At 38.5% G+C, this 24,711-nt stretch overlaps 1 protein-coding gene across 5 annotated transcripts in view; it reads left to right on the top strand.

Moving 5' to 3' along the window:
- nexn (nexilin F-actin binding protein) overlaps positions 1-24,711 on the top strand; it is a 58,495-nt gene that overhangs the window by 15,751 nt on the left and 18,033 nt on the right. For 2 of the 5 annotated variants that reach the window (XM_002939643.5, XM_012961516.2), the window contains exons 2-10: positions 1,200-1,283; positions 9,831-10,022; positions 12,283-12,364; positions 14,923-15,071; positions 18,871-18,912; positions 21,508-21,705; positions 22,041-22,220; positions 22,476-22,664; positions 23,025-23,216. In XM_002939643.5, the coding sequence (XP_002939689.2) occupies positions 1,257-1,283; positions 9,831-10,022; positions 12,283-12,364; positions 14,923-15,071; positions 18,871-18,912; positions 21,508-21,705; positions 22,041-22,220; positions 22,476-22,664; positions 23,025-23,216 (1,251 nt within the window). In that variant the 5' untranslated portion in view covers positions 1,200-1,256. The remainder of the gene's footprint in view (positions 1-1,199; positions 1,284-9,830; positions 10,023-12,282; positions 12,365-14,922; positions 15,072-18,870; positions 18,913-21,507; positions 21,706-22,040; positions 22,221-22,475; positions 22,665-23,024; positions 23,217-24,711) is intronic. The other 3 variants (XM_004913916.3, XM_004913914.3, XM_004913917.3) reach the window with 3 other exon arrangements.

Below are 24,711 nucleotides of genomic sequence, written 5' to 3'. Positions count from 1 at the left end.
CATTTCTTTCCACTTGCGAAGGCCTATCCTGCCTCTGCTCATACCCTCTAGCTGGGTATTGGCAAATACTAGCCAACATAGGGTTACATTGGCAAATATGGTTTATGTATGAGAGTGTATAGATAGGTCAGTATTGGTTTGTGTGTGCTGGGTTCATTTGTAGGGTTTAACAGACTTTGGTCTTTTTCCAACCCTATTTAACTATGTAACTTGCAAAGCAAAATTTCCCCTGACTTGTAAATTTTCAGCCTGCAGTAGTGTAAAAAAATAGGCCCTGGCCTGATGGACTCATTTACAGCCAAGGGGGAAGGTGCAAAGTGTTAAAAAAAGGCTGGTGGAAGGAAAAGTCGATACAAGTATAAAAAGAAAAGAAAAAGTAAAAGAAAACAATAGATGGGGGTGTGAAGAAAAGAGCACCACAAAACAAATGGCTATCTTTATAATAATCTAGTGTGATATCCCTTCCTTATTACAGAACAGCAAAATTTATATAATTTATGAAATCCACAAAAATGTATTAAAAGTTCACCTTGTAGTTGCAGAACTGAATGTAACACAATGCAATCCAATTTACAAGCTCAGCCTCATAAGACTACTGAGGGTTAATTTGTATTAATTCTATATTTTGCACATATTGGCACTGTTATTCTGAAATTTAGGATACCTGCCTGATATACTAGAGATCACTAGTTTCAATTATGCCATAAATATTTTGCATAATCAGTGAAATGGAATAAGTGCTTAATCATTCCTTGTGAAACATGTGTTTCCAGTGTTCGCATTGCTCTCTGCTATTTAATGATAATGAAATGAGTTTTCATAGAAGGGTAGTGTACTTTTAGAAATCTGTATAATAAAAATGTCAAGTTAATCTGGTCACAACAGATTTAAGTAATTCTAAATTACTGTACAGAGCTTTGCTTTGTACTGCTGCAGACTAAAGACCTGTTAGTATGTCAGGCGAACATGGTTTAGTTTTATGGTTTGATGTCAAGGAGTCCTGTTTGGATTTCTGAAATTTTCTAACACAGGAACAGTTCATATGGTGCATTATGTGGGTATCAAACCAGAAGAGTTAAATGTGTAATGTTCTAAAAACACCACACTGCCACAGATAAGGCCCCACCTTCAAATGAAGAATATATGGAAATTTCATACTTCACTAAATTAATCTTACATGGTATTTTCTTTGTTTTTAGGTCAAGAACTGAAGAAAGAAATATTTGTTGGGCAAAGAAAGGGAAGGGATAACAATCATGAATGACGTGGCTCAAAAGACAGAGGTAGGTCTCTGGGAACAATGTAAATATGAATTACATTGTAGTTAGGCGTTTACATTGTAACGCATTATATTATAGGCTTGGTGATTTGTCATCACAGCTGGCCATTCACATTAAGTTGGTTTTACTGGAGATTACAAGATTTGCCTTTATTAAATACAAGTAATACTGTGTAGCTCATTCTAGATCAGAGTGAGCTCTTTAATTATAAACATTCCATTAAGTTGCACTAATTGATGAGTTAACATGGAAACATTTACATTTTATTGAGGTGTGGGGGACAAAGGGTCACATTATATTTCTAGGTACTGAATAAATGCCAAATGAGCACCAAAAGCCTTTGCCTGGCAAGCACAAATTAAATTAGCCTTTGAATTTATTGCATGTGCAGTTTAGAGTGTACAGGTGCACAGCGCTCAGCATGTCTATCATGTGGTGGCTAAAGCAAATGCCACATACTTCTCCAAAGTACTTAACTTTGCCCTTATGAGTGCATACTGCCTGTGCTGACACTTTCAAGAAAGCAGTGGGGAGAATGGAACGTGGGTTCTGCTGTTTAATGCTGTGTTTGTTTACCTTTTGCTTTGGAATGAGAAATGCACCTGCCCTGCCATTGCAGTGTATACTCTTTATTTTAACAGTAATTAGCCTTGACTAGAGCCTTGCAGTTTGGGAGCTCTTGGCAAGAGTTGTGAAGTATGCGCAGGTAATATGTATTCTGGTGGGTTATTTGCATAGAGGCAACATTTGCTTTAGGGCTGTTTGGAAAGACAGCTGGCAAGAACTGAAGAGCATAAAATACATTTATATCCCTTGCATAGAAAACAACAGAATAGAACAGTAGTTTGCTTCAGGTGTCTCCAAATACAAAGGATGATTTCTGCTTCAACTTTTTTTTTTTTTATAGATCCAATATGTTTGTTAATGGGGCAGTTCCTCTGTGGGTGCCTATCGTATCTATTCATTACCCCAGATGGGTGCAGTCAGTGTCGAACTAGGACCCCAGGGGCCCACCAGAAAACCTTAGACCAAGGGCCCACTCTCCAAACTATTTTTCTTCCTTTCCTCACTGAACCACTTAGTCCTCCAAGTCTCTTTTATTTACATGCTAGCATCTATTCTCTATCCTTCAATCTTCTCCTCCCCTTTGTTCCCATACAGAAATAGGGAATGACCATGAAGTAGGCCAAATGGTTAGGAGCAGGAGGGCCCACTAACCCTTGGGTCCACCGGGAGTTTTCCTGGTATCCTGGTGGGCCAGTCCGACACTGGGTGCAGTAGGCTAGATACTCTCTCCTTCTTTCCTCTTTTCTTCTTTTCCTTCTAAACTGTTTTTTTTTTTTGTTGTTGTTAAAAATGTTAAAACCTTAAATAAAAACTTATAAAAAAAAAAAAATACACTGCTTAACAGCCTTTGGGGCATATTTATAATGCTGTGTAAAAAATGGCAAGAAAATTCACCACACATCGCCAGGCTTCGCTGTGCAAAAAAATGTCAAATTGGTGTAATTTTTTTAAGCGATTTTTCTTCCACCGGATCTTGCATAAAATAACGGCATAAAATCTGGTGTTTGGAAGCCGGTCTTCTCCGTTTACTTTACACAGCTTTTTACGCAGTTTTTTCTGTGAATTCGTTTTACACAGTATAATAAATATGCCCTATGGTGTAATATTAGGCTGCATATTACTGTCTAGGCTAAACATAATTCAAATGTTTTAAAGTGCATGTGCTTCCCCAGAAATACTGTAGTTGAAAGATCCAAATGTTTCCACAGGAAAAACTGTGGGGCTGTACCCTCTATAGGGCCAGGAGATTTTGGCCTTTGGGGGACACAAGCTAAAGGCCAGTTACTGTAAAATTTGGGGAGAATGCCCATTTGCTGTCCTAGATATTTCTGTAAGCCCAGATACCATAGATGCTTAATTAGTGTGAAATATGGGGACTTAAAACAAAAAATTCCTGATTTCTTATTCTTTTGCATGTTTGTCACACTTAAATGTTTCTGCTCATCAAAAACCGTTAACTATTAGTCAAAGATAACATAATTGAACACAAAATGCAGTTTTTAAATGAAGGTTTACGTTATTAAGGGAGAAAAAAAACTCCAAATCTACATGGCCCTGTGTGAAAAAGTGATTGCCCCCCTTGTTAAAAAATAACTTAACTGTGGTTTATCACACCTGAGTTCAATTTCTGTAGTCACCCCCAGGCCTGATTACTGCCACACCTGTTTCAATCAAGAAATCACTTAAATAGGAGCTACCTGACACAGAGAAGTAGACCAAAAGCACCTCAAAAGCTAGACATCATGCCAAGATCCAAAGAAATACAGGAACAAATGAGAAAAAAAGTAATTGAGATCTATCAGTCTGGTAAAGGTTATAAAGCCATTTCTAAAGCTTTGGGACTCCAGCGAACCACAGTGAGAGCCATTATCCACAAATGGCAAAAACATGGAACAGTGGTGAACCTTCCCAGGAGTGGCCGGCCGACCAAAATTACCCCAAGAGCGCAGAGACAACTCATCCGAGAGGCCACAAAAGACCCCAGGACAACATCTAAAGAACTGCAGGCCTCACTTGCCTCAATTAAGGTCAATGTTCACGACTCCACCATAAGAAACTGGGCAAAAACAGCCTGCATGGCAGATTTCCAAGGCGCAAACCACTTTTAAGCAAAAAGAACATTATGGCTCCTCTCAATTTTGCTAAAAAACATCTCAATGATTGCCAAGACTTTTGGGAAAATACCTTGTGGACCGACGAGACAAAAGTTGAACTTTTTGGAAGGTGCGTGTCCCGTTACATCTGGCGTAAAAGTAACACAGCATTTCAGAAAAAGAACATCATACCAACAGTAAAATATGGTGGTGGTAGTGTGATGGTCTGGGGTTGTTTTGCTGCTTCAGGACCTGGAAAGCTTGCTGTGATAGATGGAACCATGAATTCTACTGTCTACCAAAAAATCCTGAAGGAGAATGTCCGGCCATCTGTTCGTTAACTCAAGCTGAAGCGATCTTGGGTGCTGCAGCAGGACAATGACCCAAAACATACCAGCAAATCCACCTCTGAATGGCTGAAGAAAAACAAAATGAAGACTTTGGAGTGGCCTAGTCAAAGTCCTAACCTGAATCCTATTGAGATGTTGTGACATGACCTTAAAAAGGCGGTTCATGCTAGAAAACCCTCAAATAAAGCTGAATTACAACAATTCTGCAAAGATGAGTGGGCCAAAATTCCTCCAGAGCGCTGTAAAAGACTCGTTGCAAGTTATCGCAAACGCTTGATTGCAGTTATTGCTGCTAAGGGTGGCCCAACCAGTTATTAGGTTCAGGGGGCAATTACTTTTTCACACAGGGCCATGTAGGTTTGGATTTTTTTCTCCCTAAATAATAAAAACCCTCATTTAAAAACTGCATTTTGTGTTTATATTGATATTGTTGATCCTGTAGAAAGAAATTGTTGTATTAGGGCTCTGGCACACGGGGAGATTAGTCACCCACGACAAATCTCCTGTGTCTTGGGCGACTAATCTCCCCGAAATGCCATCCCACCGGCGAAAATGTAAATCGGCAGTGGGATGGCATACGCGGTGGTGCGATTTCATTGAAATCGCACAAGTTTCCTCTCGAGGCAACTTGCGCGATTTCACTGAAATCGCGCCACTGCGTTTGCCATCCCACCGGCAATTTACATTTTCGCCGGTGGGATGGCAATCTGGGGAGATTAGTCGCCCGCGAACAGGGAGTTTTGTCGCGGGCGACTAATCTCCCCGTGTGCCAGAGCCCTTAAAGTTAGAGAAGTATTGAATGCCAGTTTAGCTTAGTGATCTGAGTGAGAGAAAGAATCCCACTAATGAAGTTTGTTTGTTCCATTGTTATTAGCAGAGACCCACACTGACCGGTGGACTAGAAACTCTGCTTGAGGCTATTCTAAACAAACAGCCTAGTAGACAAGAAAGCTGCCTATTCACTGGAATACATGTTGCTGTTGGTAGAAAAAAGGCCCTGTAACCAAACAATATAGTTTAATAGAAAATTCAGTCATTTCCCTTTCTTGGCAGAATTACCATGGGTGCGTTTAACCCCCTCCCTTCTTTAAGGGTGCAAAGTATTAGATTGTTGAACAAGTTATGAGACTTCCACGCTAAACCTTGTCAAATAATAAGTTACCATTAATTTGTGTACAAAGGAATGCCAGGAAAACTTTTCCCTTAATTTGTTTCTGGCTTTTGAGCCTATAAATGCAACTTTATTCCCTCAACCACTGCAAGGCTTGGAAATTGGCCCTTTGGCTTCCTTGAGGCATGATTGAGACAGGCATTTATGATCTAGTGCTTTTGTAATATAGTATACTGTGTGCACTGCTGGGCTTGAGGATCTTTATCATAATGAGCTTTTCTAGGGTTATCACTGATGCCACGTTACTGCTTTGGAGTGTACAGTGCTATTTTCCGGTTATTTACTTCACAATAAGGGTATAGAGCCCACTCAGATTCATGTATTCTTTCGCTTTTTTTTTTTATTACAGCTGGATTTTTAATTCATGCCAGTTTCGAACATTGGTTTTGTGTGAATGTGCTTTTTCCAAAACTGTTTCCTTTGTTTGTTTCTTGATTAATCTTTATATCAAATCTTGGGGAAGAATTGAGATTTAAAAGTCTTTGCCAAATGAGGGCACCTTGCCCAGTGCACAGTGCCCCAATAATGTAGAATTAGGGGTACTATTGGAAATGTTATTGCTGTATTTGAGGTTTCTGGATAATGGACTTCTGTGTAATAGATCAAATAAGTGTTATCACTGCTAAGAAAAAGAAAATCAGGTAAAGCATAAGTGTATAGTTAACAAAACAGCACTTACCAGTTATGTATGAGGCAAGGATAGTAAGCAATGATGTTCTTAAAGCTTTGGCATGATTCTTTCTCCATGGAGCTCTATTCCTATCATATGTACATACAGTAAATAAAACAAATAGCTTGCAACTCAGTTGGCTCAGTTCTTGCTCTGATAATATTTCATTTCACTATACTGCTGCTTATTGCAAGACTAGTTAAAATAGGAATACTGTCATGGGCACATCAGTTCATAGACCTTCTCCGGCAAATGTGTTTTCAAAAAATGTAAACAGATTTTTTTTTATATTTAATTTAATTTTGCAATTTTACATGGGGCTAGCCATATTGTTCATGTCCCAGGGTGCCACAGCCATGTGATGTTTGCTTTGATAAACTTCAATCACACTTTTCTGCTGCGCTGCAAGTTGGAGTGATATCACCCCCCTAGCAGCCGATCAGAAGAACAATGGGAAGGTAGCAAGATAGCAGCTTCCAGTAGATATCAGAATAGCACTCAATAGTAAGAAATCCAAGTCTGGCTTGCAACTCCTTCAGTTACATGGGAGTAGGAGAAACAATAGGTTACCTGAAAGCAGTTCTAATGTGTAGCACTAGCTCCTTCTGAAAGCTCAGACACAGGCACAATGCGCTGAGATGGCTGCCTACACACCAATATTACAAGTGAATTATTTGCTATGTAAACTGTGTAATTTAGAAACAAAAAGTACACCATAAAAATCATGACAGTATTCCTTTATCCCTCTGAATATTCATCTGTTTTGTGGTTACTGATGTTGTGACACAGATTTTTAACAAAAGTGTATCACCGTCTTACTTTTATCTGGTGATGTGAAACACCCTCTTTCTCTACCAGAATCAATCAAGTGTGCTAGCATTATCAAGTATGCTACATATAATATCCTTACCAACTGTGCTAATATATTGCATATCTGCCATAAGGAAATCCTGACATACTCCTCCAATAGACTTGTAATAATAAATTCTATGCACACCTAACCTGTTTAGATATGTGCACTTTTTCCCTTCCAGGTCCCTTGTCTATGACAGTAATAGTTGCAAGACCAGATTCTGTGCCAAAGTTGTGACTCATGACCCGAAACCTGGTTAAATTGTTTATCTTCCAAGAAGATGAACACACTTTATTTATTTTGGATATACAGATTTCTGTTCAAATGTAACAAACATATTTTTCTTTCATAAAAGAAAGCAATAGAATAACAGGGGTAGTTAATACTAGCAGTAACTTTTAACACTGTGTAGTTCTCAGTTTCAGTTTTTTTTAATTTGCAATTAGTCTTCTTTTTTTGTTTTGTCACTGGCCATAACACCTAAAGAGAATGTTGAGCTGTGGCCTAAGAGCTAACTGGCCTCTGCATCTTTCTCATCAACTAAGGTGAACTCCACAGAACTAACTAATACTAGCTGGTCTGAGGATTGTCTACATGGCTGTCCTTAGGCCCTTTTCGTTAGAAATTATCCCTGTCATGCCAAGAAAACCTGCAGTAATTATATAACCATCCTAGGACAATCCCCTCCCCTTATTGACTCTGGGGAATCACCTCCTTTATCCAACACATTTCCATCTACTAAGTGGAATAAGTAATTTAATGACTGGGTCAGATTGGACCAGCAGGGCATCGGGGAAAAACTAAGTGGGCCACACCGTTGCTCCCAGGGTTGCAGATCTAGCCAGATGAGGTGTAAAAGTATGTTTAATTTCAGGGGAGGGGCTGTGTGGGGGCCATGGCAGGGGCACCTGGGGCAGCACCCCCGGTGGACCCTGCACCCTCCAGTTCGTCCCTGTTTAATGAAGCTGTACCTCTCTTACAGCCCCACCATTTCAAAGTAGCAATGTCCTTATTGCTATCTTTAATGAGGCAGTATACCATCTTGTTCAACATGAGTTCAATGAAAGGGCTTAGGCCAGATATAATTTTTGCCTATTGTTTAAGCACAAATAAATCTATGGTTTATGTTATTTCTTCAGCTAAACAAGGAAATTGAGGCTACTCCATGTTTACTTTACGCAATGTAATAGATTACCAGAGTACAAATAAACCCCATGCTTAATGAACTCCTGCTGACAAAACAGCCACAACAGAGGGTGAAGGTAAAAGGTTGTATAATGGTAGTCTGTCCATCTGTCTGTCTATATATCAGAAACTAAATATGGAGTAGCTTTAGTCTCCATATTTGCCCTGTTTAAGGCAAAAATAACCAAAACTATTGATTTTTTCCTAAATAAAACAAATTAATGTTGAACAAGGAGGTATACTGCCCTGTTAAGAGACTAGCATGCCATTAATCATTGTAACAGACTGAAAACAGACAGAATAGAAAGATAAAACATTTAAAAAACAAAGTAACAAAAGATCAGTAGAAGTTTTGCTTAGAACTGGTCCATTTATAACATACTAAAAGTTTATTTATGGGTGAATTAGTTCTCAGGACAACACTAATGTTAGATTAGTTATGCAAATTTTTAAAGGGTGATTTGATTCAGTTCAATGATGATAGTATGAAAGAGAAAAATCAGCATCTATGGGATTCTTATTTTATATACATATTAGAAGCCTTTAAATCAAATTAAACAGTACAAATGACAGCACTCCATCTATTTATTATGTTAAAATGCAAAGATGCATTTACAGGGATAACTACTTATATCAATTGTTTAAAGACAGTGGCAACCCACTGTAGTAGTGCCTGATGTAAATATATAGCTGTATTAATGATATTTATTGGAAACTATAGTGATCCTAAGTGCAAGATGAATTTGCAAGCGGTAGCTGCTCTAAAACAGGTATGGTACCAGTAAGATGGCTGAAAGGAATTTGTAATTACTTACTGAACTACATCCAATCTTTATCTGCGGAATAAAAATCAAAGCAGTCTACCGGTGACTGAATTGGTTATAGAAAATGTCTAATGCCATCTGTACTACAAATACTTTAGCAAATGGAGATAACAATACTGAATTGCATTAGTACCATCTGGTGGTGGATTTATTTAATGCCATGTCAAAATTCAGCCAACTACAGGGAACATCGGATTGGCTGCCATGAGTTATTTGCCCAGGTGCAAATGTGCCCATTGTTTTATAAATAATTACTGTTAACCTCTCATTCATAACTGTATGAATCACAATGCTCATCTCCACTGGCTGCAGCTTCCTACTAACTAGAATGTGAAATGCTCTGACACTAGAGTAGGGAGCAAACTGCCTAAACAACCACATAACATTTGTGCTGCACTGGGGATTTGAATTGCTACCATCACCTCAAAGCCAATCTTCTCAGGCAGAGCATTCCCATTTTAGTGAATGAGAAACAACTGCAATTTTTTTTTTCTCAATTATTCACCTTTTTATCGGTCCAGTTTGGAATTTCAACTGTTATCTGGTTGCTCTAGTCCAACTGACCTTAGTAACGAGGCAGGGTTTGAATGTCATGCATGAAAATAAGTGAAAAACTAGTTTCACAATGAGTGTGGTTTCCAGTTGCATTTGCATTTCAGGTTATAAAGAAGTAGAAAAAGCAAAAAATAAATCCTTTCAACAAAAAATTCCAGAGAAAGTGAGATAAAACTTTTTGTCCAGCAGACTCTTTTCTATACTTCTATTACCTTTCCCATCTATTCTTTCCTAATATCTGCCATTCTTTTCTGTCTCTTTCCTGTTTTTCTCATCTGAAAGATTCTGCTTTCTACATCTAAGCCTATCCAAAAATCCTACGTACCTAAACTTGGCAAGGGGGATGTAAAGAACAAATTTGAAGTCATGAATAAAGCAAGGGAGGACAGGAGCCAGAGAAGATCCACAGAAGAAAGACAACGAAGAAAGGAGCAATATACCAGGGAGAAGATTTGGAACAAAAGAAAGCAAGAGGTTTTGTGCTATTTTCTATCTCCATTCAAACAGCAAAAATATACAATATAACATAATTTGTTTAAAAAAACGGCTTCTTTCTTATGCATTTTACTTATATAATGCAGTTTACATTTACAATGCACAGTGCAATATGGCATGTATGTTTTATCATTGCCACTTTTGTAGGCAGTGTGGAAGTTTCCCCTGCTGAGAGGCTAAATTGCAAGTCAGAAATTCAGCTTTATACCAGGCTACATATATAATACAATGCATCAAATGGGACTGCTAGACTGCTAGAACCATAGGAAAAGGTTTATATGTTGTATTCTATTCTATCTGGAAAAAATGTGCTTCTGCATATAATCAGGTAAGTTTTTTTAAGGTCCACTGCAAGAATACACCCTTTGGCAAGCTACCTATGGAGTTTATTAACATGCAACAATACATTTAAATGGTTTCAAATGGACACTCAAAACTTCACCTAAACTTACTCTTACTTATAAACTCCTACCAGTTTCCTTGCAAAAGCCTTTCATTCTCACAAAACTACCCTATTAACTTGCATTCTTGCATATCATGTGAACCACACATTAAGATTCAGACTCTTGCGGGCAGGGTCCTGGTTTCCTACTTTATCAGTTTGTCTCTATGTTGGCTGTATAGCAACAAGATCATCAGAAATATGCTTGCGCTCTCAAAACCAGAATCAGCTAAATTATTTAGAAGAAGATTTCATGGATTCTTTCATGTGAGAGTTGTTCCCTGGGAAAGTTTTATAAACTACTGTATGTTTCTACTTATAAAGCAATTTGGCTATTTATAAAGACATAATTATGCAGATAAGTATTTTGTCTAGAAAATGCAGATTTGTTCTCATTATGTCTTGCTAGGTCCATGTAACATCGATATAAGGTCAGGTCAGTTAGTAGGCTAAGTAACAAGTCTAAGTATTCAAGCCAAAGTTAAGAGTTAACATTAGCAAAACTGTAGCTGTAAAAAATAACTATTATATATACATATTGGCTTGCTTAGAACATGTGGAAAATCTCCTGCATCTGTGAGTCACCAGCTTACTTGGTAAAATATAAGCTATGCAGCAAGGGTGTTGATATTTGGTTGGTATATGGGGGAGAAAGTATGACAGCACCTGCTGTGGGTGTTGATTTGCTGTGTAAAAAAAAAAAAACGCTTCAAAAGAAAGTCAGATTTGCATATATAGCATTCTGTGGGTCCAACAGCAACAGTCACTGAGGTAGGCTACCTACCCCTGCCTGTTGCAAATCCAAAGTTACTTAGTATAGTATAGTGGGAAGTTGGCTCAAGTGAAAGTAAGGCTTATTTATAGACAAAAAATTTTAAAGCATTACTATAGTTCAGCACTGTGCTCAAAGTTAATTAGGTCATTTGTTCAACATAGCACCAGGTCTTCCTTTCAATTTGGCTTGACCACAACTAGGGGTGGTAGTCTAAATTGGCACCTAATAGCCCTTGCTTAGGGCGATCTTTGGATATCTATATGGGAAAATACTCTTTAACAAAAAGAATACTTCCCCAGCCTACCACTGGTTGTTTGCTGCTATACAAATACAGTTTGAGAGCTAGAATAGAGACCGAGGGAATATAATAAAGAAACGTTACAGCTATAACTCCACGTATGGCTACCAAATGCTGCTATAAAATAACTGGAAAAATGTAGAATGTGAAAGTGCCTTAAAGGACAATGAAAGGTCAAAATAGATTAAAGGTAAGTCTAAAGGCATTCTTTTTAAGTACTTACTGCATATCTAAATTCCCAGATCCCTGCTTGCTTCTCTGAGATATGGTGCTGGCAGCCTACAGCAGTGTGAAGACTACAGTGACATCACTGAAATCTCTCTGTCCTTCCTGTAGGCTGCCAGCGGCAGCCTTCCTATTCTCTGAGCATGTGTGTAAACTTGATCCTGTATCCTGTTCTGAGCTACACATGCCCACCAGCCAATCAGAAGCGGATCTGGCAGAGGGGGGGGGGGAGGGAATGAAACACATGTGCAGTATGAAGCAAGGAGGGAAAGGAAGGGAGAATACATTTTTAGAGATGGCTGCCTGTTCTAGAAAATGTGAAGTAAGTGTGACTGAGTAAATATTTGATTAGGTGAGTCAAAAGTGTGGCGTTTTTACTAAACAATAGGAGGACTATTGGGCAGTATGCTTTTTAAATTTTGACTTGCATTCTCCTTTAAACCTATTTTAAAAAAGCAATGTAATGGACTGTTCCACTAAATGTATTTTACTTTCCTAGATGAAAGAACTGCTTGCTTCCGATGATGAAGAGGAAAATAAGCCAAAACAAATTGAAAAGGGTTATGTCCCAAAACTGACAGGTAAAGCTAAAAGCAAATAGTATTGTTATAAGATAAGTGTCTGTCACTGAAGGAAAATACACAGTATCTCTGGGATAAAGATTATTGTCATTATCAACTTTAAACATTTTTCATCAATTTCATGTACTTGCATTAAAGATATTTAAAATCCATGTGCCGCTATATGCAGATGATTTGCTAATATACCTTGCAGATCCCAGAGATTCGCTGACCTCTCTACTGCAGCAAGTGGACAAATTTGGACACTACTCCGGTCTGCGAATCAACTGGGATAAATCAATCCTTTGCCCTATAGATCCTCTTCAACCACAACCAGTAATACCCAATATACCTTTAAAATGGGCCAATCAATTTAAATACTTAGGAGTCTGGATAACTACAGATCCTACTAACTACATACCACTTAACCTAGACCCCTTGCTGTCTGATCTCAAAGCCCGACTGACCCAATGGTCCAAGTTACCACTTACACTCTGGGGCCGCATAAATATAGTAAAAATGATATACCTTCCCAAATTTTTATACATACTGCACAATGCCCCAATCTTTATCCCTAAAACCTTCTTTAAGAAACTTAACCAGATTATCCTACCATTTATTTGGAACAATCGACCCCCCAGAATGGCCTGGACAAAACTATGCGCTCCACTAGCCGAAGGAGGCCTAGCCCTCCCCCACTTTTACCATTACTTCTTAGCTTCACAAATACACTACCTACACTGGTGCTTCATTCATGACCCCTACAATCCAAATCTGCAGCTCCAGGCAACAATACTTGGCTCCCTGGAAGGATTACGCAACTTTCCTTACCGGCATCTTAAAGATACAGCCCCATTGCCAACAACTTTAACTATTCCGCATAAAGCCTGGACCATTGCACATACACTATTCAAACACCCGCCACCCTTACTTACGACTAGGCTTCCACTCTGGGGCAACCGATATTTACCACAATGTAGGACACTACACAATTTCATATATTGGCCCCGCCATGATATTAAATACTTGGGAGATCTTATGGAACACTCAACCTTCCCAACATATCTGCAGATCCGAGAGAAAGCTCAACAACCTAGTCTCCCCTTTTATAAATATTTGCAGCTGCGATCAGTATTCAGGGATCAATTTGCCACTCTTACCCCTCAGCTCATTTCTTTAACAGCGGAGGAAATCTTACAGTCTAACAACCCAGTTAAGCTTACCTCAAACCTATACCAAAATCTACTCTCAACAGGCCCAAAACCCTTCCACTCCGCACAAATATGGTGGACTTCCCAAATACCAGCACTCACCCAAGATGATTGGGAAGAGGCAACAGATACAATATACAACTGTCTTATATCTACCAGAGACAGGCTAATACAATACAAAATCTTTCACCACCTGTATATCACACCACTAAGGTTGCATCAGATGGGCCGTACCCCAACAGATCGCTGCCCGAGATGTGCAGCAAGCTCAGCTAACTTTTTTCACATGATCTGGTCATGCCCCCATATTGCAAAATTCTGGTCAGCAGTGACCAAATATCTGTCGAACAACTTAGCCTTCCCCACTGTGACTGCTCCTGAAACCTGCTTGCTAGGAGTTCTAGATACTATAATTGCCCAAAATAGCTCCCGGCTACGCTACAGAATATTGCTGTTCTATGCCAAAAAAACAGTTGCAATGCATTGGATGGGCACTACCCTCCCCACCGTTACAGCCTGGAAGAATCTAGTGAATGCTGTTGTTCCTCTGTACAAACTCACATACGAGAATAGGGGCGCGCCCGATAAATTCAATAAAGTGTGGGGCCCTTGGTGTGACCTGGAGGGAAACTGAAGGACTCCACTCCCACTCACATGGTAAAACCCCCGGCACTCTTCCACTCCTCTCCATCACATCCTGAGCATTTAGCTCAGTAGGTAGATGAATCCAATCTTATGTAACTGCTGCCAGAATCATGCTTAAACCTTATATTGTCACATCTTCCCCTTTGATATTTGTAACAAGCCTTAATGACAGACCTGAAAAGAAAGACCAGCATATTCTCTTTAATGTAATGTTAAGTGTGTTACTTTATGTTTTGTTTGTATGAAAAGCAATAAAATATACCTTTCAAAAAAATCCATGTGCAATATTAACTTGGTTGAGTGCAAAAGCGCAATGTCCATTTTTACAGCTGCCTTATAGATGCGGATCATGACTATTATAGTCTAAAATGTAATTCGTTTTTATTTGATTTTACATAACCGGGATCCTTGTATTATACATCAATTAGCTTGTTACCAGTGTTGGCGGTTGAACACATATGACACACTAAGGTATAGGCCAAACAAGTTCCTTTGATCACTGCTTCTGATCAGAGGTGTTGCTTTTATTATTCTAACTGTCCACACCAGTAAAGGCTGCCTGCTGAATAGGTACCATGGGTTAATGGGCTTAGTGAAACATTGCCTAAGATAGTAGAGTTGTTTCTTAATAAATCCTGAGCAATGCCAGAAAACTGAAAAAAAAAAAGATTTTATTGCAACATAAGGCAATACCACTTTCCTTTGTATTTTTTTTTTCTGTAGGAACAGTGAAAGGAAAATTTGCTGAAATGGAAAAACAGAGAAATGAAGAAGAAAGAAAAAGAATGGAGGAGGAAAGGAAAAGGAGACAGGAGCAGGATCAGAAGGAAAGACGTAAGATAGAACGTGAGCTGGCAAAGAAAGCAGAAGAGGTAGGTCTATTCAAATCCAGAGCTCTTTCTGTAATCACTGATGTTACATAGTTACATAGTTACATAGTTACATAGGGTTGAAAAAAGACCTGTGTCCATCAAGTTCAACCCATCCAAGTAAACCCAGCACACCTAACCCACACCTACCAATCTATACTCACATACATAAACTATAAATACAACCACTAGTACTAACTGTAGATATTAGTATCACAATAGCCTTGGATATTCTGATTGATCAAGAACTCATCCAGGCCCCTCTTAAAGGCATTAACAGAATCTGCCATTACCACATCACTAGGAAGGGCATTCCATAACCTCACTGCCCTCACCGTGAAAAACCACCTACGCTGCTTCAAATGGAAGCTCCGTTCCTCTAATCTAAAGGGGTGACCTCTGGTGCGTTGATTGTTTTTATGGGAAAAAAGAACATCCCCCAACTGCCTATAATCCCCTCTAATGTACTTGTACAGAGTAATCATGTCCCCTCGCAAGCGCCTCTTTTCCAGAGAAAACAACCCCAACCTCGACAGTCTAACCTCATAGTTTAAATCTTCCATCCCCTTAACCAGTTTAGTTGCACGTCTCTGCACTCTCTCCAGCTCATTAATATCCTTCTTAAGGACTGGAGCCCAAAACTGCACTGCATACTCAAGGTGAGGCCTTACCAGGGACCTATAAAGGGGCAAAATTATGTTCTCATCCCTTGAGTCAATGCCCTTTTTTATACAAGACAGCACTTTATTTGCTTTAGTAGCCACAGAATGACACTGCCTGGAATTAGACAACTTGTTATCAACAAAAACCCCTAGATCCTTCTCCATTAAGGAAACCCCCAACACACTACCATTCAGTAGATAGTTTGCGTTTATATTATTTCTACCAAAGTGCATAACTTTGCACTTATCAACATTGAACCTCATTTTCCAGTTTGCTGCCCAGTTATCTAATTTTGTCAAATCGCTCTGCAAAGCGGCAGCATCCTGCATGGAACTTATAGTTTTGCACAATTTAGTGTCATCAGCAAAAATAGAAACAATACTGTCTATGCCCACCTCCAGGTCATTAATAAACAAGTTAAACAGCAAAGGCCCAAGGACTGACCCCTGCGGTACTCCACTAACCACACTGGTCCAATTAGAAAATGTTCCATTTACAACCACTCTTTGTACTCTATCCTTCAGCCAGTTCTCTATCCAATTACAAATATTATGTTCTAGGCCAATATTCCTTAATTTGATCATTAACCTTCTGTGAGGTACTGTATCAAACGCTTTAGCAAAGTCCAAGTAGATGACATCAACTGCCATTCCAGCATCAAGGTTCCTACTCACCTCCTCATAAAAGGCAACTAAATTAGTCTGGCAAGATCTGTTACGCATAAAACCATGCTGGCACAAACTAATAGTATTGTGAACTGCAATGTATTCAAGTACCCTATCCCTTATTACCCCTTCCAAAAGTTTTCCTACTACTGATGTCAGACTAACAGGCCTATAGTTTTCAGGCTGAGAACGGGATCCCTTTTTAAATAACGGCACCACATTAGCAATCCGCCAGTCTCTTGGCACCATGCCAGACCTCAATGAATCCTGAAAAATTAAGTGAAGAGGTTTGGCAATCACAGCGCTCAGCTCATTTAATACCCTGGGATGAATCCCATCCGGCCCTGGACCTTTGTTTACCTTTACATGTTCAAGTCTCTTTTGAATTTCCTCCCGAGTGACCCATGCGTCAGTAGCTAAATTACTAGAACTGGGCATATTACAAGGGAAGCCTTCATTATCTGGCTCCTCAGATGTATAGACAGATGAAAAATAAGAGTTCAAAATTTCAGCTTTTTCCCCGTTTTCATCAACCAACGTACCCCCCCGTGATAATAAAGTTCCCACCCCTTCTTGCTTCATTTTTTTACTATTCACATAATTAAAAAATAATTTTGGATTCTTTTTACTCCTAGCAGCAATATCCCTTTCCATCTCTATTTTAGCTTGCCTGATAGCTTTTTTGCATGCTTTATTTGCTTCCTTGTACCTGATGAAAGTTTCTGCTGTCCCAGCTAACTTGAATGCCCTAAAAGCACGTTTTATCTTACCAACCTCGACAATAACACTTTTATTCAGCCATAAAGGTTTTGCTTTGCGATGCCTCTCCTTGCTTACTAGGGGGATATACTGTTGCGTATACCTACAAAGCAATGTTTTAAAGATGTTCCATTTTCCTTCTGTGTCTAACCCCATGAAAAGCCTTTCCCAGTTGACACATTGCAGAGATGCCCTTATACTGGCAAAGTCTGCACGTCTAAAATTGAGTGTTTTAGTTACTCCCTTATAGCGCTGTCTCTGCAGCATTATCTCAAAGGAGACCATGTTGTGATCACTGTTCCCCAAATGCTCACCCACACAAATGTTAGAGATAAGTTCATTATTATTAGAAATCACCAGGTCCAAAATAGAGTCATTCCTAGTGGGTTCTTGAACTGCCTGAAATAAAAAGTTGTCATTTAGCATATTTACAAACCTACTAGCTTTTTCTGACTTAGCCACCCCATTACTCCAGTCAATGTCCGGATAATTAAAGTCCCCCATAACAACAACTTGACCCAGTTTTGAAGCCTCCTCCATTTGCAACAATAGCTGGGCCTCATCCCCCTCATCTATACGGGGTGGTTTATAACATACACCAATGATCATTTTCTTTGTGACCTTCAGCCCTACTGAAATTTCTACCCAAAGAGATTCGACGTTTTCATTGGTAATGTCTTTATTACATGGCTTTAAGTCTGACTTTACGTAAAGACAAACCCCTCCACCCTTTTTAATCTCTCTGTCCCTCCTAAAAAGTGTATACCCATTTAAATTCACAGCCCAGTCGCATTTATCATCCCACCAGGTCTCAGTGATACCTATTAAATCATAATTTTCAATACATGCAATAGCTTGCAGCTCCCCTAATTTACCCGACAAGCTACGCGCATTAGCCAGCATGCAGCGGAGATTATTACTTCTCCCTCTGATGTTTACATTAGCTAAGGGAGAATTAGAGCTAAGGCAATTATGATGTGGTCATTTAGCATCTGGGGAATCCATTATTGAATGTTGATTTGCATTTGGAAGGTAAATTATTGTCAACTACAACTCCCAAAATCTTGGTCAATCCTTTATTACAAATCAACTTGGTTTAATAAACATCTCAGCCTTGTTTATATGAGTTCATAAGCAGTGTAGTGTATAGTAACATAATACAGCAAAGCAGATTGCACTGGTCTAATGTTATTAGAATTAAAGTAAATCTCTGGCTGCTTTGAAATACTTGACTAAGGCAATATCAAACCCTGTAAGTAAAATGAGAATGAGCCTATGAACACAAGCTATATTCCTATTTTTAGTTGTTATAACACTATAAACTACATTTTCCTAAATAATGTGTAATGTTCTGTTTTTACAACCAAGATTTGTATTTGAGATTTGTATGAGAACTTCATAACTAACCTGCACAATATAGCTCTTTCAAGCAATGTCAGAGGTAACTTCTGGCTTACTGGTTACTTTAGGAGTACAGTACAGTGAGAGGGCCCTTGTGTGCTTTTATACAACACCAGTCTGTTTCCTAAAGGGAATCAAAAGCCACACATTAGACTTTTTTTATTCAACTCCTTTTGTGTGCAGCAACAGCCCAATATTTTTGCTTTCACATAGGACAGACATAACAGCGTACCGGTTCAAGATATCAAATATCATTTCACATTATTAATAGCAAACACAACCAAATGTAATGCTATGAAATTCTCATTTAATAGATTGATGACATAAACTGTACTGGAAGTGACTCGGACATGGAGGTAAACTGATCAATTTAAAAAAAATACACATTCCTTTCTTTCTTTCTTTTGTTATCTTCTTTAAAGGGAAACTGTCACTGCTTAAATTTAGACTTATAGCTAGTCCTAGCTAAAAGTCCAGGAATGGTGCACACAGAGAACTCCAGGTACTGCCTGGGTGCATGGTTAACATAACATAATACTGTATATATATGCTAATTATATGTTTTTGTCATGGAGGGGATCCTCATGACAAATTAATTCTAAGCAACTTTCCAGTCTACATAATAACGATTAAAAGATTCTGAACTATTTTCTACTTACTTTTTTTTTTTTTTATAGGGGATGTAATGCAAAGTGACCTAGTTAGAAAACCCAGGCCTCCTGCTATTTTTCACTGTCCCAAAGCATGTTTGAGGCATTTATAGCAATGTCACTGGTTTGATTTCACATTAAAACTATTGTGCTTCCACAGTATTGCTAGAAATTGCCACAATTGCCCTGATCATGCAGGTGTTTGTCAGGGTCCCTCACAAACTATCAGGACTCTTCCTGGAAGTAGGGATGTAAATACAAATTGCTTTGTTGCTAATAAGGTAATTAGCAGTGGATTTTATTTAGAAAATATGAAATATTTCATTAAAGGGATAAGTCACCTTCACAAAACATATTGATATTGATTTGTACACCACAATTTTAATTGATTTCCAACTCTTTACTGGTTTTCTAAGTTTTAACATTTAAAAAAGCTAAAGTTTCTCAGTTCCACTTCAGTCTCCATGGTTGCCAATTACAGTTCCCATAGTTTTATCTCTTAGCAGCAGTGTGTTCTATAATTCAGCCTTGTGAACTATGAATGTATCTATTTGTAAAACCTGTTCTGTGTTAAAGGAAAAGTAACACTAAATATTTTTAAGTAAAAAATCTATTCTACCCTGCACACCATTTATTATTTTGAATGCTTTATTAGAAAATACCTGCTAAAACTTGGCTTCCGGTCATTTGAAATAGGGCGATATGGCGATGCAGGGCAGAATCCACTATGCAACGATCAATTAATCGATCCAAGCCCGACTCCTTCCTATAGAGAAGGAAGGCTAGGATCGATCAATCGATCGTTGCACAGTGGATTCTGCCCTGCATCGCCGTATCGCCCTATTTCAAATGACCGGAAGCCAAGTTTTAGCAGGTATTTTCTAATAAAGCATTCAAAATAATAAATGGTGTGCTGGATAGGGCAATTATTGGGGCAGGGTAGAATAGATTTTTTACTTTTTTTTTTACTAAATTTTTAGTGTTACTTTTCATTTAAACTACAATAAAGCTTTTAGGGCGCCAGTCACTGAAAAATTGTTTCCCCCAACAGTGCTACAGTCTAATACAGGGGCCCCCAACCTTTTATACCTGTGAGCCATATTCAAATGGAAAAAGTGCTGGGGAGCAATGCAAGCATGAAAAAAAGCTCAGAGGGTGCCAAAGATGAGCTATAATTGGCTATTTGGTAGCCCCTATGTGGACTGGCAGCTTACAAAAGGCTCTGTTTGGCTTTATACTGGGTTTTATGCAACTAAAACTTGCCTCCAGACTAGGAAATTAAATATAAGCACATGCTTTGAGGCCAGTGGGAGCAAAATTCAAGAAGTTGAGCAACATGTTGCTTCTGAGCCACTGGTTGGGGATCACTGGTCTAATAGATCCCACAGTCCACTTGAAGGAAACACTACCTTTTTTGCAAAACATGTCCCCATGCAAGCGTTATGCCGCCTGCTCTGGGCAGGAGCTCCTGGTTCTGTCAGCCATGTTGGGGCACACTCATGTGCATAATGTGAAAGCTTCTAGACTGCAGCTAGTTTCCTGTGATATGTGCCCTTTAAAAATGAAATCAAATTTGTTTTTTTTTTTTTAAACAAATGTATTAGAAATGTTCAGTAGATTAGCTTATTTTATTTGCCCTGCATTACTTCTGTAAACAAATCTACTGACTCTTATCTGGCGGCACTAAGCTATAATCACATGAATAGAAGAGGGCAGGTACATCTATTGCAAGCAGGAAACAGGCAAGCACATAAGTAAACTTTTTTCAGGGCCACTCTTATTTGCTTAATCGTTTACATTTTTTTATGGGAAACTTTATCATTTGCTGATGGTGTCCATTTAAACTGACCCACTGGTTGACTAACCCAGCTCATTCTTTAACATGCTTCCAACTATACTGTAGTGCTATTTTGTTTTCAACTGTTCGATTTAACACCATGTCATATACAGGTATTGAGCACAAAGACTAACTGTGTTTAATTTGATGACAGTTTCCCTTTAGACAAGACACAATCCTTACAAATATTCTCACATATAACAAAATAAACTCCACACATATATAATAGTTATCTTTTTAAATCACTATTTTTTGCTATAATTTATCAACTCTTAAATAATCTTAGGCTACTTTCTCACAGTTAAGATTCAACATATATGTCCTTTATCAAAACACAAATATCTTCTGGTACAGAACTTGCTCTTTCTAGGGAATGTGTTACTCTGACTTAACCTTTTGGTGTCCTTTCAGACTATTGCAGAAATTGTATACTAATCAGGTGTAGTATTTCTCTTTTTAAACAGGAAAGTGTTGAGGAAGTAGCTGTACCAGACATATCAGTAAGGTCAAACATATCACCAGGGAAAATAAATGTAAATTTTGAAGATCTAGAAAAGAAAAGGGAAGAAGATGAAAACAAAAAACGTGAAGACGACAAAAAAAGACGATATGAAGCGCATAGGAGGTCATTCAGGGAAGCTAAGAGGCGGCCCTCAACTATGGTAATGGTCAGACGTTTATTTTCCTTGGCAATCATTAATATCCCTAGATTTGGTTCCTAAATGTGCACTTCTGAAATATTCTATGTTTGATACAGCTACTCTAGTATGGATGTTTACTTCTCTTGAAGTGGCTATAATCTCATGATATAGCATTTAATCAGTAAAACATGTAGCAGCCCTTTATGACATTGGTAGAAATAGTATAAAGATTCTGTTGCAGGGCATGTGACATGTATTGAGTAACAATTTTTTTCCATTTACAGGCATGATGGTAGCAGTTTTGTTTTTAGCAAAGAACTAAAAACACCTATGCCTTCCCTATCTCATTTTGCTAGGATGACACCGAGACACAAGATAAGAAAACCAAAGAACAGCTAACACCTGGCAAGCTAAAGTTGACCTTTGAAGAGCTGGAAAAGCAGAGACAAGAGCAACAGAAAAAGCAAGCTGAAGATGAAGCGCGCCTCCGTTTAGAAGAAGAAAGGCGTGAATTTGAAAAAGCAAGGCAAAATATGGTAAAGTTATAGATTTTATTGTTTGGCAACACCTTGCAGGTACAAATTGCCTATTTATTTTCTTATGATTTTGCTTGAAATGTAATCATAATAATTGTGTTTTCTCCATACATTGTGACGTAAAAGAGTGTAGTGTTCTTCTTAGAGCCCAGTTTTACTTTTTTTTAAAATAAACTTTAATCATAGACTTACACAAAGGCATATATTTACCATCAGGTACTCTTTTTAAAGGACATTAAAGACATTGTTTTGTAGGTGAATGAGGAGGAATGTGATATCTCAATGAGTGCTTATAAAGAAGAAATCCGCCCAGGAAAACTAAAATTAAGTTTTGAAGAACTGGAAAAGCAGAGGAGGGACGAGGAGCAGAGGAAAGCCGAGGAAGAGGCAAGAAGGAAGATAGAAGAGGAAAAAAGGGCATTTGCTGAAGCAAGAAAGAATATGGTAATTTTTTTTAATGAAAATGTATATATGTATATTTTTATACTTAAATTTCTTTTGTATTCATTTCTCCTTAAATAGAGATGGAGCATAACATTTTATAAATAACCTTATTTATCTCATGGCTTGACAGCAAGCTCACAAACTATAGCTACAATTCATTATAAACAATTAAATATGATCTTAAGTTATATCAAGTTGTACATACTGTGGAATTTATTATTTACATGTATATAATTTCAGGGAAATAATCCCCCTACCTTAGGGGTAGCAGAATGCGTTGCAATACTGATTATCCAACTTTCTAAAAATTGTATGTGTGCCATGTAATTTATTAATTATTCCGTGGTTGCTGTAATGTAGGCTATGCAGGAGGATGAAGAGGAGTTATTAGTGGAATCAACAAAAGAAACCTTTCAACCTGGAAAACTAAAACTAAGTTTTGAAGAACTGGAAAAGCGCCGCCGAAATGCTGAGCACAGAAAAGCTGAAGAAGAGGCCAGAAAGCGTTTGGAGGAGGAAAAGAGACAGTTTGCAGAGGCTAGAAAAAACTTGGTAAGTTTCCACTTTAGTTGTTACAACATTGTGCCATAATTTGGGAAGCAGAGGCCAGGGCTGGATTTCTATTAAGGGCGGATAAAGGCTAGTATCCATCCCTGTGGTAGAAACAAAAACTTGCGTTACTGTTTGTGCAATAACATTGTAGTTAGTGATGTGGTGTGGGCCAGCCCCAAACCTACAGATTGGGCAGATTTGGGCTGACGTGCACAGCAAAAATGCAAGTTGCAGGCGGTGGGGGCCAAGCTTTCCCTGCTGCCCTTCCCACACGCAGCCAGGACAGCCAGTGGGTTCCTTTCCTTGTCCTTTAAAAATAGACTTTCTTTGTCTTTTAAAAATACATGGACTGCCTTCTGGCAGGGTTATAATCCATTATCATTTACAAGATTTTTTTTTTTACTTTGTTTCAAACTGGGAACCACCAATCCCAAAAAGACATCACCCAGAAGGAAGATCAACCAGGTCAGGGATAAACAAAAATCGATTAGAAATATAAACAGTGGTATAAACTAGTGTTTGTACAAAGGTTTTCCTTGTTTTGCCTATACACCGTATGGCAGAGATCAGCCTCTCCCCATGCAGAGTGAGTGCTACAGACTGGCCAAGTGGGCCTGATATGACTCAGCTGGCTAATCAAGAAGCCTGAAAGCCTGGCTAGACAGGGGAGCTCTGACTGAGAGACAGATTCCTGTATGTTGGATTCACAGACATCTATGTGCCTGTACACACACACTTGCTTGTGCAGAGGTGTGTAATATTGCTGCAATAGATGTGTCACTGTCACTTGTATGGAGGAAGTCTCTTTTATACATTCTTTTGTTATACCTGTGTTCGGCTATTGAAGTAAGATTTGTATCTGCATGTATAAGTTGCAGGAAGGTGACTGGCAGCTGATTTAAGCCTGTTGGTGAGCAGTACAAACCCCAAATGCTGAGGTAGTAAATGTAACTCAAACCCCTTTATTTTAACAGTGTTTCAGTGACTTCAGGTCATTTACCAAGTGCAGGGCAGGGTGCAAAGTGCAAAAAAGTGGTTGCAATAAGCAATGTTTTACCTGTATGCAGGTAAGGCATGCTCTTGCACCTTTGGTCTCTGTATATTGCTCCCTCTGACAAAGTAATTGATGAGTACTAAAACCCTTGCGATTTCTTCTCTGGGGAACCGATCCTGATTGCCTGGTTTGAGCTGCCAAAGTCGTCAGATTTTTAGGTGGCAAAAAATAAATAAGTTATGCAAAATTTTTGTAAAAACTATATATTCCTGAGTTGTTTTTTTTATAATATGCCATTTTTAAAAAAATAATAGGCAACATTCCACTTTATAACTAAGTTTATAAATTCCATATTAATTATTTGAGTATGAACACAAGAGAAGCAGCGAGTATGCCTGCCTTTAGGGGTATCCAACGTGTGCCCCTCATAACAATTGAATGCCACAGGTTACTTAAAAAAATACAATACAGATTGTTTATGGGAAAGAGAATCCATCAAGC

The sequence above is a fragment of the Xenopus tropicalis genome, chromosome 4, assembly GCF_000004195.4.
Source record: "Xenopus tropicalis strain Nigerian chromosome 4, UCB_Xtro_10.0, whole genome shotgun sequence".
Taxonomy (NCBI): Eukaryota; Metazoa; Chordata; class Amphibia; order Anura; family Pipidae; genus Xenopus; species Xenopus tropicalis.
Note: the sequence above shows the minus strand (reverse complement) of the source record. Positions and strands in the feature narration are given on the sequence as shown.